Consider the following 17,829-nt stretch of genomic DNA (forward strand, 5'->3'; position numbering starts at 1 on the left):
TTTGACTGGAAAGCAGGATTTCTTTTACATTCATGGGAAGGGAAAGGGGTCATTAAAAATCTTACTTATTCTTCTGAGATTTTCCTGACCCTACACAAGTTCTCAGGTTAAAAACTCAGCTCCAGAAAGCCATTAAGACACTCAACTAGGACATATGAAGAAAGCAAAAAAATTTCTAGGGAAACACAAACGAAAATTTTTTAATCATTTTTGCAACAAACTCACGGAATGAACTCTTGAAATGAGTTTCCATTTCCTTAAGGAGGATATTAATCTTTTTGAAAATAAAGCTGTCACATTCTTAAACATTGTTCTAATATATGCAGAATATTAATCACATCATATGAGCCTCCATCGAGCAATTACCCAGAGTCCTTAGGTGGATTCATACTTCTTCCTTTAAAAGGTACTAGTAGTATTTATTTGCCTTTACCACATTGATAACATACAAGAGAACTTCAACAAGTTCATGGATATGGAATTAAAAATAAGTGTGCGTGCAAAAAACTTTTTGAAATCTATGCATATATTTTTGTTTTATGTGTTTTTCATGGACTTATTGAAGATCCTATATATGAATTTCAAAAAATTTTGCAACAAAACAAGCAAAATCGTAAAGATTGTGTACCAATAATGTACAACTACTTTGTACCAATATGTCAGAAAATGTGTTTTGACTGTATCCTGGAATACACACAGTTTAAAGTATTTAGAGTCTGTGACTGGTTGCTTTTTAGCACAAACGTAAAGGAGAAAAAAGAATACAGAGTATATCATCTTCAGATCTACTGCTGTCTTATACAACATAGAAGTAAAAACCATTTATAATGATTCACTGAAGCGAACACTCACATTTTTCACTCTCCTATCAGTCTCTTCTTGACTGTAAAAGAAAAAAGGAAATATCAGTTAATGTCCACGAACCCTAAATTATTAATTGTAGCTAAGGAAAAAAAAAGCTCATTTTTGCTTTCAAGTTCAACGAATATATTAGATTCACATGGAAGTTCCAACATCGTAGAGTACATATTAGCCATTGTGAGTTTTCCAGATTCACTGATTTGTTGAAATATCCTGATCTATCTCCTATAAAATAAAAATAAACACTGCTTCTTATTTTCCTCACTATAGTGTGACTTCCAAAATCCATTCTCTGCATTTTTTGTGCTTCTATTTTAAATGTCTGAATGCAATCAGGACAAAAAATCAATATGCAGTCATGACAGGAAAACTGATAAATGGGAAAAGAAAAAACAACTTGGCACTGAGTTGTGTTCTCCACCGTTTACCAGTTTGTCACTCAAATTCCCTAAAGCACACCATTGAGACCATGACCTGCAAATGTTGAAAAGTGCAATTTACAAAATAATCATGAACCTACACCTGAAAAAACTTCACTCTATTACAAAAATCATGGGTTTCTGCTCGTTCGTATACAGGCATGATACTTACAGGACATGAAGAAGCAACAGTATTTGCCTTGACAAAGGGATCCATCGCTCTGACATAATATACTTCCTATCATTTCACACTCACACGAGGGTAGTGGGAACTCAGAGGCTACAGAAGCCTGTATTCCATGACCTTTAAAATAGCTTTTCAGTCTAGCAGTAGTAGTATGTTTGTAAGATAAAATACACACATGCATGTATGTTATCAATATATTCATGGTAGACTTGTACACACAAAACACACATTCATATGCACAGAGAAATAAAGAGAAAAAAAAGAGAAAGGGAGTATAGAGACAAATATTTAAGTTCACTTTCAAACAATCTTTCCACAGAACAAACATGAACTAAAATGAACCTAAAAATACCAGGCACCTCCCACCCATTCCCAAAAGGGCATCTCAACAATAAAATTTACGAACTCTCACGCTCCTAGTGGAAAGGCCAGTTGGAAAACAATTTTAAAAATGGACACTTATCTACTAAAACATTTAACCCACTTGCTTATATCTACTCGACTAAATATATCCATTTTCTATGACTGGATAATTCTATTCCTATGTGCATCCCCATCAAAAGTGCTCATATTTGTTCACCAAAAGTCAAACAGAACAATGTTTATACAGTAGCACTACTCGTAACAGCAAACTGGAAGGTACACATATGTTTTTAACAGTAACATGGGTAAATTATGCAATATCCATATAATGAAGAATTATATGGCAATGCAGCTACATTCAACCATATGGTTCAGCGTCACAAACAATGGTAAGAAAAGGCCAGTGCAAATGAATACAGATTGCATTGCTTCATTCATCTATAGCACAAAACCAGGCAAGACAAAGATAAGATATGCTATTAGAAGTCAGAAAGTTATCCTTCTAGGAGTGAATGGTAGAAGTGATTGGAGGGAGCAGGGCCTGTGAGAGATGCTGACAATTTACATATTTTTAAAATTTAGTTTATTAATTTGAGAGGCATAGAGACACAGATAGAGGCAGAGAGAAAGACAGAGGGAGGCCTGGAGCAAACTCTCTCATCTGCTGGTTCATGCCCTAAATGCCTGCAACAGCTGGGCCTGGGCACACTGGAAACCAGGATCAGGAACTCAATCCATGTCTCCCACATGGTGGCAGGGATCCAGCTGAGTGCATGTTAGGAGGAAGCTAGAATGAGAAACGGAGCCAGAACTAGAACCCAGGCACTTCGATATTGGATAAACACATCCTAAGTGATGTATCCTAACCCCTAGACCAAATGCCTACCCCTGACAATTTACATTTTGACCTGAAAGCTTGCTACCTTACGTGTATTCATTTTTGGAAAAATATTTTTGAATTGTCCATCTTTCTGTATGTATTGTACAATTCCACAAGAAGTAAATGGAATACTTGAAAATTTACTGTATATCAGTGAAATGGTAATTTTTCCAATCAATTACTGTTTATGGCTGTTGCCTGTATTCCCATTAAACGAGGGTCTTTTGGCTTTTTGCTTATTAAACTTCTTACTTGGTGAAGCACTATGCCTTTCTACTGCAATGTCAATTTAAAATATGTTATCTCAATAACTATAAAAAGAAGGAAAGAAAGGGAGCGGGAGAAAGAGGAAGGGAGAATGGGGGGGGAGGGAGAGGGGGAGAAGGAGGAAGGGAATATCATTAAATTCTTAGAATTGTAGCTATGAACTATATTGAATCTGTTACAAACTAATTAAAATGTTTTCAAAAAAGAAAACATACATAAACCACACATCAGGAGAAAGCCAAAAGCAAAAAAGTAAATTGAGTAAACGTCACCACCCAAGTGCTCAAACTATATATCCCTAAGAAAAAGAAAATCACATTTAAAATTTGTATCACTTATTTCAGAAGTAGTACATGGGAAAAGTCACTAGAAACTGACAACAAAGCATAATGAAGGGGAAATAAAGTTACAACAAAGACAAAGAGGGGGCTGGCACCACGGCTCAATAGGCTAATCCTCCACCTGTGGTGCCGGCACACCATGTTCTAGTCCCGGTTGGGGCACCAGATTCTGTCCCAGTTGCCCCTCTTCCAGGCCAGCTCTCTGCTATAGCCCGGGAGTGTAGTGGAGGATGGCCCAAGTGCTTGGGCCCTGCACCCCATGGGAGACCAGGAGAAGCACCTGGTTCCTGGCTTCGGATCAGCGCGATGCGCCGGCTACAGCACGCCGGCCGCGGTGGCCATTGGAGGGTGAACCAACGGCAAAAGGAAGACCTTTCTCTCTGTCTCTCTTTCTCGCTGTCCACTCTGCCTGTCAAAAAAAAAAAAAAAAAGACAAAGGGGAGAACAGGAGCCTGAGACAGTCTGGAAAAGTGGCCATTACCTGGTGAAGCCACTGCCCACCACTGTGCCGTCTAGGAAAGAAAAAAGTCCTAACCAGCTTTCCGAACTCCCATCAAAACCTGCTCTGGTATCTCCGACTGTCGCAATTGTGCTCTCAGGTCTTGCAGACTAGTTCCCCATAGGTGGTCCTAAGTCAGATGGGCTACCATTTAAACCCATTAACGCTGTAATGATTAAGGCATAAGGATGAGGAACCTCTAAGTACTGTAAGGAACCTTGGCTGGGGGCTCAGTCTCTCTGGTGGCGACTCCACTACCTTAATACCCTGCTTTCGAGCCTCCCTCAGTCTAGCGCCTGCCTGAAAGGGGGGTGAGGTTTCCCCACCTCAGGTTACCATAATAACAACAGCATTGTAAACCTATTGCCACTTTTTACAGTGATGATCAACACCTCAAACATTGTTCCTCAAAGCACAAAAGAACCACCAATAGCCAACGTGGGTGAGGATCTGGACCAAAAATCATCCTACTCTTAACATAAGCACACTCAGTAAAGAACGTACGTACAATATGTACAATGGAGCTCTCTTGAACCCTTGACCTCCAATCCACAGTTCTCAATAAAGGTTTCCAATCCAACACACTCATTTGTTTTTTACCTTTTTTATCAAGATAAAGCAATCACTAGAAATATATGGGAGGGCCTATTCTGTGATAAACACAGTGAGCAGTGACACTGGCATTGTTACCTTTCACTCAGTTCACATTCTCTTCTAAATATGAGCATTTACAACACACTCTTGGACACAGTGATGCATAGGCCAGCATAATTAGTGTCCTATCAGCTGAAATGCAATGATAGGAATTCAAATAGTCAATGATTTGCTAGAGCAAAGACTTCTTCCTCGGACACACAGCAAACACATCCCACTACTAGGAAGTAACCCGGTGGCTTCTTTGCCTATGAAGGCCACAGGGCACAACCCAATGTATTTTAAACAGAACAGGTATAAGGAGGGAAGGGAAACTCGGGCTAACAAGATTTGCTGTGAGCCAGCCAAGCTGCCACACGACCATCAGAATCAAAAACAAGGCAGCGGCCGGTGCCGTGGCTCAACAGGCTAATCCTCTGCCTAGTGGCGCCGGCACACCGGGTTCTAGTCCCGGTCGGGGTGCTGAATTATGTCCCGGTTGCCCCTCTTCCAGGCCAGCTCTCTGCTGTGGCCAGGGAGGGCAGTGAAGGATGGCCCAACTCCTTGGGCCCTGCACCCACATGGGAGACCAGGAGAAGCACCTGGTTCCTGGCTTCGGATCAGCGCGGTGCGCCGGCTGCGGCGGCCTTTGGAGGGTGAACCAATGGCAAAGGAAGACCTTTCTCTCTGTCTCTCTCTCTCACTGTCCACTCTGCCTGTCAAAAAAAAAATTAAAAAAAAAAAAGGCAGCCCCAACTGAGTTACTTCTCTGTAATGAATGTGTCCACAGTTGACAGGGTGTAACACGAGAGTTCAGCAGCAGGGACTTTGGAGTCAGATCCAGCTCTATGTTTATTTGTGCAATCTATTTGACTCTCAAAGCCTCAGCTTCGTTCTGAACAAACCAGGGGACAATGTCCGAACACACTTGTGAGAGCAGGGCGCTTCTTATTCACTCCACACACAAATGCCTTCCAAGTGAAGTCTTGCTGGACCCCAGATACTTACAGTTGCAACCAGCTCACCTGATACTCCCTGTCTCTCACCCCTGCTTTTGATATTTATGACCATCAACAACATGCCTTTATTCTTTGTCTCTCTCTCCTCCACCAGAATCCAAAAGAAATTTGTGGTTTTGCTTTCTGCCATATTCTAAGTGCCTTCAGACAAGGTCTAACACTTGACAAGTACATATGGATGTTTATTTAAAATACTCGACACTGTGGCACAGTGGGTTAAAGCCCTGGCCTGAAGCGCTGGCATCCCATAGGGGTGCAGGTTTTAATCCTGGCTGTTCCACTTCTGATCCAGCTTTCTGCTATGGCCTGGGAAAGCAGTAGAAGATACCCCAAATCCTTGGGCCCCTGTACCCACGTGGGAGACCTGGAAGAACCTCCTGGCTCCTGGCTTCAGATTGGCACAGCTCTGGCTGTTGCAGCCATCTGGGGAGTGAACCAGAGGATGGAAGACCTTTCTCTTTGTCTTTACCTCTCTCTGTAACTCTGTCTTTCAAATAAATAAAATAAATCTTTTAAAAATATATTAAAAAATAAAATAAAATACTCAGCACAATGTCTGGCATACAAATACCCTCAACTATTGGTTTGAATACTTGGAACTTATAGAAATGTAAATTAAGAAGAAAAGGCACAAAATAGTAAAAGCTCAGGATATTCTTAAGAAATATTCATGTTGTCAAAAGCAACAATTAAGTTACATTAGTTTTCCTAAAAATACATCCAATTTGGGGGCAGGCATTTGGTGCAGCAGTTAAGATGTTGCTTAGAATACCCGTATGTTGTATCAGAAAGCCTGGTGTGGGTACCATCTGCTCTGCTTCCACTCCAGCGTCCTGTGAATGTGCACCCTGAGAGGCAGCAGGAAATGACTCCAGTACTGGGATCCTGCCTTCATGTGGGAGACCTGAGTGGAGTTCCAGGCTCCCAGATTTGGTCTGGTCAAGCCTGGGCTGTTGAATGAATTTGAGGAGTGAACCAGTAGTAAAACCAATCAATCAAGCTCTCTCCCCTTCTCTCTCTCTTTCTCTCTTTCAAGTAAAACAAACTTAAAAAAAATAATTCCCATTTTAACGTGCAATTTTGACTCAAATTGTATTGATACTTATAGTTAGACTTCTTTTTAAATTCTATATTTAAAACTATAAAAAAGGCATTTACAAATATGTAACAATAATCCAAAAGCAACATACAAACAAAAAGACCAACTTCAAAGTGCCAAGAACAAGGTTCAAATGCTGCTCTCTAAGGAAAAAGACCTCCAAAAGACAAACGCCAAAGAAACCACACCTAAACCCAAACCCATATTTTCCATACAGTGGGGTAGTGATGAAATATTAATAATTTCAGACAATGAATATCTTGAATATGTTGATAGCTGTCACACCATGCTTGGACCATATGTATGTTTTTAACTTTTCAATATCACAGCTAATATTAAAGAAACACAAGTCTAGCATCAATGCAATCATGCGCTCTGTTCAATGGACTGTCTCTGGTCACGCCCTTGCTAGCTGACAAAGTGCCAGAGACAGGCAGGTGTTTCGAAAGGGTGATGGAAAACAGAAGTAAAAGTTAGTTTTTTGGTGCAAAAAGTTTTTGAAATCCATGTGGCTCATCCTAACACACATTTCCTCCAGTGGCTCACCTACCTGTCTGCACCTTGTCTCACAGTCACCAGGCACACTCGAGGCGATCCTCTCATTTTATTGAAAAATGCTAGTACAAATCCATCACATAACAGAACTCTGACCAAGGGCCAAGGAATACGGTCTACGGAGACGCTCTTGCTCCAGAGGACGCCACGCCAGGGCCCTTCTGTGAGGAGGCAGCAGGGCTAAGAGGACAGGCTCTGGGGCCAGCCCTCCAGCATGTGGATTCTGGATCCACTCTCGCGGTCACATCACTTAACTCTGCCTCCGTTGTTCCACAAGTGTAGCTTACTGATTATACACCAGCAGCAGCAGCAGCAGCAGCAGCACCACCCCTCCCAGGCCTCTATTCCCACAGGCTGCTTCCCAGGGCAAGGCCTGGATTCTTCCTCGAGACCCAACCCTTCAAAAGCTGCTTCCAGCCCTGCCCTGCCCTGCCCTGCCCTGCACCAGCCTGACCTGGGTGTTGCCTCTGGGGAAACCAGGTTGCTATTATTAGAGGAGCTGGGCTCACAAGATACTTGGTCCCTCTCCAAACCACTAAATAACCTCTGTTCTCTCTCTGGTTGTTATTTAATGCAGCTTGGCTACCTGTTCACAACTTGTAAAAAAAATCATGAAATGAGGTCCTGCAGCACGATTTTCTAGAAGTGAATGGAGAGCACCTGATTAAAATCTGCCAGATCCATGCAGGGGAAGGGTGGAGTTGTGTGTGTGCATGTGTGTGTGTGTGTGTGTGTGTGGCAGTGAGAGACAGCAGAGACAACTCAAAGCAGATGTTCTTCTAATGACAAAACAGGAGTCTCTTAGTCCACTCAGGATTGCTCTATCAGAAGAAGAAATTTCTTAGACTTCTGGAGGCTGGGAAGTGTGAGGTCAAGGGCCTGCCCAGAGCGAGGGCCTGCAGGCTGTGCCTTCCCGCGACACAGTGGGAAGGACAGGGAGAGAGAGGGGCTGGATTCCTTCCACCAGGAACCCTCTCCCACCACAGGGGCCTTGGTGCATTCATGAGGGCAGCGCTGTCCCAACCCAATCACCTGTTAAAGGCCCCACCTCCCAACAGGACACCTGGGATTGAGTTTCCAAAACACAAACTTTGGAGGGCCCATTCAAAGCCCAGCAGAGGGCATCATTTTGGTGCACACAATAGGACAGTCTGCCTCCAAATGAGAGGACAGCCTAGGAATCCTGAGCAGTCCTGAGGGTACCGAGTGAAATTTTCAGAACTACAGCAGGGAAATAATTTTTAGCACTACTATGTCTAAAGGAAGAGGGCATTTCTTTTCAAAATGCAAGAAGCACTGAAGGAATTCAGAAATCTGTCTGGTAATGGCTTCATTTCTTTTAATGGAAGCTTTCTTCTTAATGGAAGCTCACCTACTGCATTATTTAAAATACAGCAAATGCCATCATCTTTTTCTCACTGTGGGGAACAAAAGAAATCTGTGAATAAAATAAGTTAAGGATGAATTCTTTGACTATTTTACTTGCTTTCACTCAAAAATGTTGCATTGAAATTATTTTTTAATGATTTATTTTAAAGTCAGAGTTAGAGAGAGAGAGAAAGAGAGAGAGAGAGAGAGAGAGAGAGAAACTGAGATAAAGGTCTTCCATCTGCTGGTTCACTCCCCAAATGGCCACTACAGCCGGGGGCTGGACCAGGCATAAGTCAGGAGTCAGGCACTTATTCTGGGTCTCCCAAGTGGGTGCAGGGGTCTAAGCACGTGGGCCGTCTTCCACTGCTTTCCCAGGCCATCAGCAGGAAGATGGATTAGAAGTAGAGCAACCGGGACATGAACCACTGCCCATATGGGATGCCATTGTCTCAGGCAGCAACTCAACCCTGGATGCCACAATGCCTGACACCAGAAACTCAAATTCTTCCTCCTTCCCTTCATTCCTAAAAATGAAACTGTGTTTCGTTTCACAGCCTCCCAGCTATGTTAGAGACCCACAACACACAGGTTCTCATCTGCCATTTCTACAGAATGTAGCTCTATCTGAGAGTTGTGGAAACCATAAAAATGACACTTAAGCAAACAACACCATCCCAGGAGAGACTTCATGAACACAAACATAAACCTAATTTCCATACTTACCTATGTGTGAAAAACACTCTTAGAAACTTAACAGTTTTACCCTAGCAATATAATGCTTATTTCAATCATGATATGAGTAAGTACTCGCTTGTTAAAAATTTGTTATTAAACTTCACATTCCTCCCACATACTACTAAGAATAGTGGTGTTTCACTTAAAGGGAGAAGGGGGGAAAAAAAGAAAAATATGCATCTGCACTGACACACAGTTCCACTTAAATAACAAAATTGAAGAATGCTGTTTCCTGAACCAAAAGGTGAGTTGTATCTCAACCACAGACTCTTCAATTCTTCTTTGCTATCTCAGACACCTGCTATCACACAAAAGTGACTTCACAATGGAAATCTCCCCTCTTCTAGATGGTATATTGGATTTACCATTAAGATAGCTAGTAAATACAGAATTTGATATCCATCATATATGGTCTGTGTATGACATGGAGTTAGGCTAGATGAGATGAGATGTCAACTAAATAAATGCAATTTTTCTCCCGTAGGTAACAACACTTAGATAGCCACAGAAATGGAAAGCTTTGAAAAATAAGTGGGTTTGGGTGTGGGTTTTAGGTTTAGAACTGCTAGATTCAAGACACCGAACAAAGCAGAAATGTTGAGTAATTAAACAGTACTTAGACACTCAAGAAGGATGCTCAAGGTAGAAATCTAGACTGCAGGCATAATTTGGGAAGCTGTCAGCATACAGATGAAATGTAAAGACCTAATACTAAATGAGATGACCCAGAAAATAAGCTCGGCACAGGGAAGAGGTCCGTGGACTGAGTCCTGGAAAACCCGAACCATAAGGGTTAAGAGGAAGAGGAGAAACCAGCAAAGCAAACAGAGTAGGGCCACCCAGGGCGATGGGAGTGCCTGCCTCAGAGAAGGCCAGACAGAAGGGGAAAACAAACAAGGTCTGTATCACTGCTAGCAGGTGCAGCAGGATGAGGGCTGAGGGAAGATCCAGTAGTGGGGCACACAGACACCGTCACACAACCAGTTACCAAACTGCCAATCACTTCTCCTCCAAGGAGGCTGAAAAAGCTAAGTCAATCCCAACAGAGAGCACATCCAAACCACTGATGTTCCTGAAGACACTAAGGGAACACTGAACGAGACACCTCAGGGCTCACTCCAGATTACTAAAATCGACCATCAGTATGAACCTTCCAGCCTTACGACGGTGATATTTGAGAGACAATGTGCCAGGTGATATAACTTATTCAAGTGTTTCTCAACATGCACCATAGAACAGGAGATACCCACAAAATTTTTACACGACATAAGGTAAAAAAAAAAAAGTTTTTAAAAGTGCTACATCATGCAATACTGTCCTCTTCTGCATACAAAACAACAAATTAAAATTCTGCTCAGTCCTAACACTTTGTAAAATTCGCTTTTGAGTTTTTCTTTGGAAGAATAGTTATTAAAATTTACGACACTACTATTAATGAGGTTTCCTTTCAACTGTGTTCTGTTTAAGTCCTACTCTGTACTTAATTATAACATAATCATAACAATCACCTTTATTCTGTATTTTATATTATGTTGACTCTTCAACATTATCCCCTTTAATCCACATGACAATCTAAAGATTTAGAGATTATAAAACTGAGACTCCGAACACTTGAGAAACTTTCACAAGACCCTTACTATGCATGCAATCACAAACGATTTCTACCATGATATATTTAAAATATTTACTGAAATACAACTGCCAGTGTTCTGTCCAAGTGTTTGGTTCAAAGCCCATCCATGACAACAAAAACTTCCTCCCTAAAAATGTCTCTCAAAGACAATGGCAGAAGCAGCTCATTGCCCTTTCTGGTAAAATGTGCAAATATGTTCCACTGTCTTGCACATACAGCTTATTATACAGAGGTGCACAAATAAATGCCAGAGCACATTTTAAAAAGACTTCCAAGTACTTGAAATACTAACATCATCACAATTCTCAGGCTGTGAGAGCAACTCCAAGGTATTTGATTCCCCAACCATACTGCCACAAGGTCCTTGTAAGTGTGGTTTCTCTAAGAAGTGCACCCACTGTGAATAACTAAGATTATAAAGCAAGCATGTAGATCTTCGTGTTTCCTGAAGGTGAATTTTTCTATCTTAAAAAAATGAAGGCACAATCTATCTTTAAGTTTGGGAAAATGAAATACACTTAAAGTGCCTAACATGTAAAAATTTATTTCCTTTCTGTTGTATATGGAAGTTCTCTGCAGAGTATATGATGATGTAAATTGTTATTTGTAAGATATTACATCATTAAAATGGATTACATGAACTATGTATTGGTAAAACAAACCCTCATAATCAAAATAAGCATACCAGCAGACTCATAGAATGGCAGATGTCCTAAACAGCATTCTGGCCTCAGAATCAGCCCTTAAGGCATTTGGACCTGGCTAAAAAGCCCATGAGAGTTATCTCAGGTATGGAAAGCCAAGACTCTGTGGCAAAAAATAACCTAAATGAAAGATCTCTGTCAGTGAGATCCCAGCGGAAAGAATGGGCCATCAAAGAAGGAGGTACTTCCACTTTGATTATGGCCTTGTCTAAATAAGGTCAGAGTTTGCGAACTCAAGAGGCTTCCGTAGCCTTGGCAGCTCATGACAAGAGCCTTGGGTGATTACCAACATCATAAATAAGAGTGTCAATTGTCGGCTGGCGCCACGGCTCAATAGGTTAATCCTCTGCCTGTGGTGCTGGCACACTGGGTTCTAGTCCCAGTCGGGGTGCTGAATTATGTCCCGGTTGCCCCTCTTCCAGGCCAGCTCTATGCTATGGCCCGGGAGTGCAGTGGAGGATGGCCCAAGTCCTTGGGCCCTGCACCTGCATGGGAGACCAGGAGAAGCACCTGGCTCCTGCCATCAGATCAGCACGGTGCACCGGTCACAGCGGCCATTGGGGGGTGAACCAATGGAAAAAGGAAGACCCTTCTCTCTGTCTGTCTCTCTCACTGCCCACTCTGCCTATTAAAAAAAAAAAAAAAAAGGAGTGTCAATTGTTCAATCAACAACAGAAGTCACCATGCATTTGTTCCCCATGTAGGACCTCTGTCCTTAATGTGTTGTACTATGTGAATTAACAGTAAAACTAATCCTCAAACAATATACTTTGTATGTTTATGTGGGTGCAATTTGTTGAAATCTTTACTTAGTATATACTAAGTTGATCTTCTGTATATAAAGATAATTAAAAATGAATCTTAATGAAGAATGGGATGGGAGAGGGGGTAGGAGATGGGATGGTTTGCAGGTGGGAGGGTAGTTATGGGGGAAGAACCGCTATAATCCAAAAGTTGTACTTTTGAAATTTATATTTTTTAAATAAAAGTTTTATATAAAAAATAAATATACCAAACTATTCACACAACATGCTCCCAAGTCTCCATACAAGTTTTCATGAACAGATGGAATTAAAAGTTTATTTTGGTGCAAAAAAATCTAAAATCCAAACAGTTTTTTTCATAATTCATATTTCCTATGAACTTCTCAAAGACCCCCAGGGATTATTCTCCCTTGCCAAGGAGACTTCTTTTAAAATCAGTACACCTCCTAGACCTTTAGTTTGGTAACAAATCACTTTCTTCCCAAATTTTCCCTATTTTATATAAGTCTCATATCTAAAGCTTACTACCCAAGCAATCTGAGATGGAGAAAAAAGCAACTCAACTTTTCATAACTTTACTTATGTCAAAGGCTAATACAGATAATACAACTTTACATAGCAGTTGCTCAAGCACAGCAACATTAACATTTTGAACTTCCTAGCTCTTCGTTGTAGGGGGACTGTCCCGCACATGGACAAGGTTAAGCCGCAACACTGCTGGCTTCTATCCACTGGATATCAGTAGTATTTTCCCAACCCAACCATCAAAGTCAGATATGTCTCTGGACTTTGCCAAATGTCCCCTGAGAGACAGAATTGACCTCGGTTAAAAATCAATGCTTAAACAAATCTAAGAATTTAATTCTCCAATCAGATAAAGCACTCTGGAGGCCTAAAATTAGCTGAAAGGGTCATCTGATGACATTAATCCAGAAAAAGATATTAAATATATGAGTAGAGCAGACAGCCAAGCAAGAGCTCTGCATCTGAAAAGTTAACGTAAGTGTCAATTTAAGACGGAAGAAGAGGGAGACCTGAGCATTATCGAGGAAAGCGGGATATGACTACAGAGACGAAAGCCGCAGTGGGGCAGCCAGGAGCCCAAGTGCTGCAGGCTGCCTCGGGAACAGAGGGAAGGGAGCAGAGCAAAGATGGATTCTCCTCTGGCGCCTCAAGAAGGAACCAGACCTGCTAACACTTCTGATTTCAGTCCCCGTAAGAGTCATTTTGAGTGGCGGTTGTCAAGGCACACTGGGTTATGCTGCAGCCTGTGACACGGGTAGACAATGGCAGACAATGGCACAAGGTGTCACCTACACGGGAGACTAGGATGGAGTTCCTGGCCATTTGGGGAGTGAACTAGAGGATGGAAAACCTTTCAGTCAACTAGACCTTTTTTTTAAAGACTGATTTTAAAGATAGAGAGAGAGAGAGGTAGAGAGAGAGAGACAGAGACCAAAGCCATGAGACTAGAACTCCATCCAGGTCTCTCACATGGATGGTGGGGGCCAAAGCACTTGGGTTAACTTCCGCTGCCTTTTCAGGAGCATTAGCAGGGATCTGGATTGGAAGTTGAGCAGCCAGGACTCAAACTGGTTCCCACATGGGATGCTAGCATTGTAGACTGTGGCTTAACCCACTGCATCACAATGCCGGCTCCATTGCTCAGCCTTTCAAATAAATAAAAGTATATCCTTAAAAAAAAAAAAAAAAAAGACTCATTTTGAATGTAACATCAGAACTATGAGAGAATAACTTTGTATTATTATTTTACATCAATAAGTCAGAGGCAATTTGTTACAGTGGCAACAGGAAACTAATACAAGTACGACATCAGCATTGTGCTACACATCACACATGCAGCTTAACTCTGCCACCAATACTGCACAACTCCACAGGTGTTATCCTCATTGTGCAGATGTGAGACTGAAGTTTAATAAGGTTCAGCAATTTTCCAGAAGTTACTTTTCTTATACCGTGATAATTCAAACCCAAATTTATCTACCATAAACACCAGTTCACAGCATATAAATATCATTTGGCTAAAACATGAGAGGTCTATTTTCTTATTCAACATTGTAGTCCTCGTCTACAATCAATTGCTACCAACTGTACCATCTGTATTTAATTTTTTCAGGTAAATTCATAATTCACTGCTAAATTGTTACTAAACTTTCACATGAAACTAATTGCAATTAGATTAAGAAAATAAAGTTTAAAAAAAAACTTTAAAGACACCACATCTCCCATAGCAAATTATAAATATATACCCCTGGGAAAAGGAATAAGAATTTCGGAATTTCGCCTTCATGAATACATTTTCCAAGTCTTCTAGGAATAATAAAGCCACATCCAACCTGAGAAATGAATTTAAATCCAGGTAAGACTGAAGCTCACTAAAAGTCACTGGTTTGAGGGAAATGATTATATGTGAGATCCTAGCTACATACAATTCTATGTATTAGTTAACCCTTCCTGGCCAGTTGACACCATTTCAACAGCAAACAACTCAAGTAAAGCACCTGTTCCTACTTTTTGTTATTTCTCCTACGACTATCACATGGAGTAAGCAAAAGGCCATCAGCAGCTTGTGCTTGTCTTATCAGCCAATGTAACTGTAACGAGCAACGCATGACAGCTTCCCTATGCTCCCTTTTTGTCGATGTATTAATTACTCACACTGCATACAGGAACTCCTTCTCTGGGTGTTTCCTGGGTGCCCACTCTCGCCCGAGCTCCAGTGAACTCCCTCACTCTCACGCTTGGCATGCCCTCAACCGCTCTTTAGGTTGACAAACCTATCTCAAAACGAAGTTGGAGAAACTGACTACTTGTCCAAGGAAGATAAACTTCATGTTTTTAACATAATATTTTGTTCTGATAATCCAAAGTTACCTTTTACTACTAGACAGTCAAGATGATGCATTATTTAAAATTTTCCTTTGACATCACCAGACTGATTTTTTTATGTAACAGTAAATCCATGTACATACACATACGTACATGTACATAACACACACAAACTTTCCCATTTCCTATTCTGCCTTCCGTATAACACTTGGAATGTCAGGATATCAGAGTGTCACCAATAAACCACTGAGAAGGAATATAAAGACTTTAAACAAATAACACAACTGGCTTTCAAACTGAGGTTAACACAACCCTGACCTGTCAGTTAACTTTCAATGTCAATACACCTTCAGTCAGCTTCAGCTACTTTACATCTATTGCAATCAATTTCAACTTTCCCATTTATGAATACCTTTTTGGAGCCTTCCCAAGAACTACTCCACTGAGTTTCTTTTCCCCTGAGTCTCCATTCATCATGTTTAGTCCCAACCCAATTCCAATACTCCCAGAAGACTTTGCTCAAGTCATTACCCTTTATAGTCCCACTGCTATTATCTCCTCCCAGAGGTAAATGTAGAAAGTTCTTCTCAAATGCAAGCATCATCTAATCCCCAAGCCTGCTGATCCTTCCACAATGCTCTGATCTGGTGAAGAGAACCTCAAGTTTCACAGCCAAGAAGCTGAGGCCTAAACCAACCGAACTCCTCATCCTGCAAACTCTCACTTCCTCATCAGCAAATCCCATCAACGGTTGCTCCTAATGTCTCTTGAATGCGGGGCGCTGGCACTGTGGCATAGTGGGCTAAGCCTCCACCTGTGGCACCAGCATGCCATCTGGGCGTCAGTTCACATCCCAGCTGCTGCACTTCTGATCCAGCTCTCTGCCATGGCCTGGGAAAGCAGTGGAAGATGGCCAAAGTGCCTGGGATCCTGCACCCTTGTGGGAAACCCAGAAGAAGCTCGTGGCTCCTGGCTTTGGATTGGCCCAGCTCTGGCCACTGAAGACATTTGGGGAGTGAGCCAGCGGATGGAAGATCTGTCTCTCCCTTTCTCCGTAACTCTGCCTCTCAAATAAATAAAAATCTTTTAAAAAACTCTCTTGGCTGCATCTCGTCCTCAGATGTAACCCATTCTCAGCCTTCACTCTGGCCTGCATCACCTCCTCCACAGAGATCCTCCTGACATTCCTAAAATGGAACCTGCTCTGGGGCTAGGGGTCTAGGAATGACTCTCCTGGTGACCACGATGCACACTAAGGACTAAAAGCCAATGCCAAAGTTAAAACTCCAGCTCAACTTCAAGAGCTCAGCTATTTCTCTGAAAAATGAAGCCTGAAGCAATTCCTCCAGCCTTACTCAGCTAGAATTAAAGACACAAGGAAACAGAAACTGAAGTGAAAAAGCTGGAACTACCGCCAATGATTTTTCAAGTGCTGACTTTAAAAACCTTAACATGCTCTGCTATGCTTAACAGAGCATCATAAAAATGCACTTGATTTGCTGTTATCGCTGTGCACTAAGCCGGCTCCCAGGGTCCATTGGTCCAGGGACCCAAAGGACAGGGAAGGTCACTGAGTTTATTATTTAACACCACATAAGCACCAAGACTCCATGGGATCCAGATGAAAACATGTAAACAAAAAATATATCTTGAGGCCACAGAACACAATGCGTCAAGTGACAAAAGAGGAATTTCTTTCCTATGACTTCTGAAAAGTCAACCAACACCAGCTTTCAAGCACTATCAGAAGGTTAAAAGAAGATACTTTTGGGGCACTCACTTTGTAACTGCCTCATGTTAGCGTGCATTCCTGTTTGATGTTTCTGAAGAAGGTAACTGGTGAGAAGCCAGTCTACACACAGTTTTGCGTTGCATTAGCTGACGTTTTCCCCAGTAAATTTGATTTAAACAGTGGAGTAATTCATCTGAATGTAAATGAGCATGAATAGAAGGCTGCTTCACTGGAACATCATACAGGGAAAAACTATAATAGCAAAGCAATCTGCAGGAAGAGATCAAATGTAACGTGCTCCAGTCTTTGGCTGCCCCGGTTGGGCTGGCAGTGCCGCACAGTGGAAATAAGGACACCTGGAACCAGGAGGGAGGACTAGAATCCACCTAGCCACCTAGCCACAGGCTGCCACTGCTGCCTCCACCAGAGCTCTTTAGGGCCATTCTGTGACAAGTCTGCACTGGATGCGATTAGCTTTTTAGGGCCTTTTCTCTCTGATATTCTGATTCCTACCTCTTACAAAGGCATATTCCTGAAAAGAACATTGCTCAAATTAAAAATGTCCACTACAGTTTTTGAATTGCTGTGAAAGCCAACACGGGGCTATACCAGTCTTTCTAGAGGGCCTTTCTGGTAAGTTCAAATAAAACAATGTGTGCCTGCATCAACTGGGTGACATGACTAAGCACTGCACACTAATATAAATAGATGTTCCCATGTATTACCTCGACTGTAACTGTGGGATAACGTGTTCCAGAGGTGTTAATGCTGTCAACCTTTTGAATATACTATCTCCTCTTCAGTGCATGTCAATTTAAAAAAGTCATGAGAAGTTAAAAATTATTTTGAGATGACAATCAGCAATGTTGGTAGCAAGAAATTAGTTCAGCCATTCCATAAAAAGCAATTCCAAGAAA

General features: G+C 41.7%; 1 protein-coding gene across 4 annotated transcripts in view; it reads right to left on the bottom strand.

Annotated features, from left to right (window-relative positions):
• Window positions 1–17,829, bottom strand: part of LMO7 (LIM domain 7) — a 220,212-nt gene that overhangs the window by 60,998 nt on the left and 141,385 nt on the right. For all 4 annotated transcript variants that reach the window (XM_062194078.1, XM_062194076.1, XM_062194074.1 and 1 more), the window contains exon 5: window positions 853–883. In XM_062194078.1, coding sequence (XP_062050062.1) covers window positions 853–883 — 31 coding nt within the window. The remainder of the gene's footprint in view (window positions 1–852; window positions 884–17,829) is intronic.

Source organism: Lepus europaeus, chromosome 6 (genome assembly GCF_033115175.1).
Source record: "Lepus europaeus isolate LE1 chromosome 6, mLepTim1.pri, whole genome shotgun sequence".
Classification (NCBI taxonomy): domain Eukaryota; kingdom Metazoa; phylum Chordata; class Mammalia; order Lagomorpha; family Leporidae; genus Lepus; species Lepus europaeus.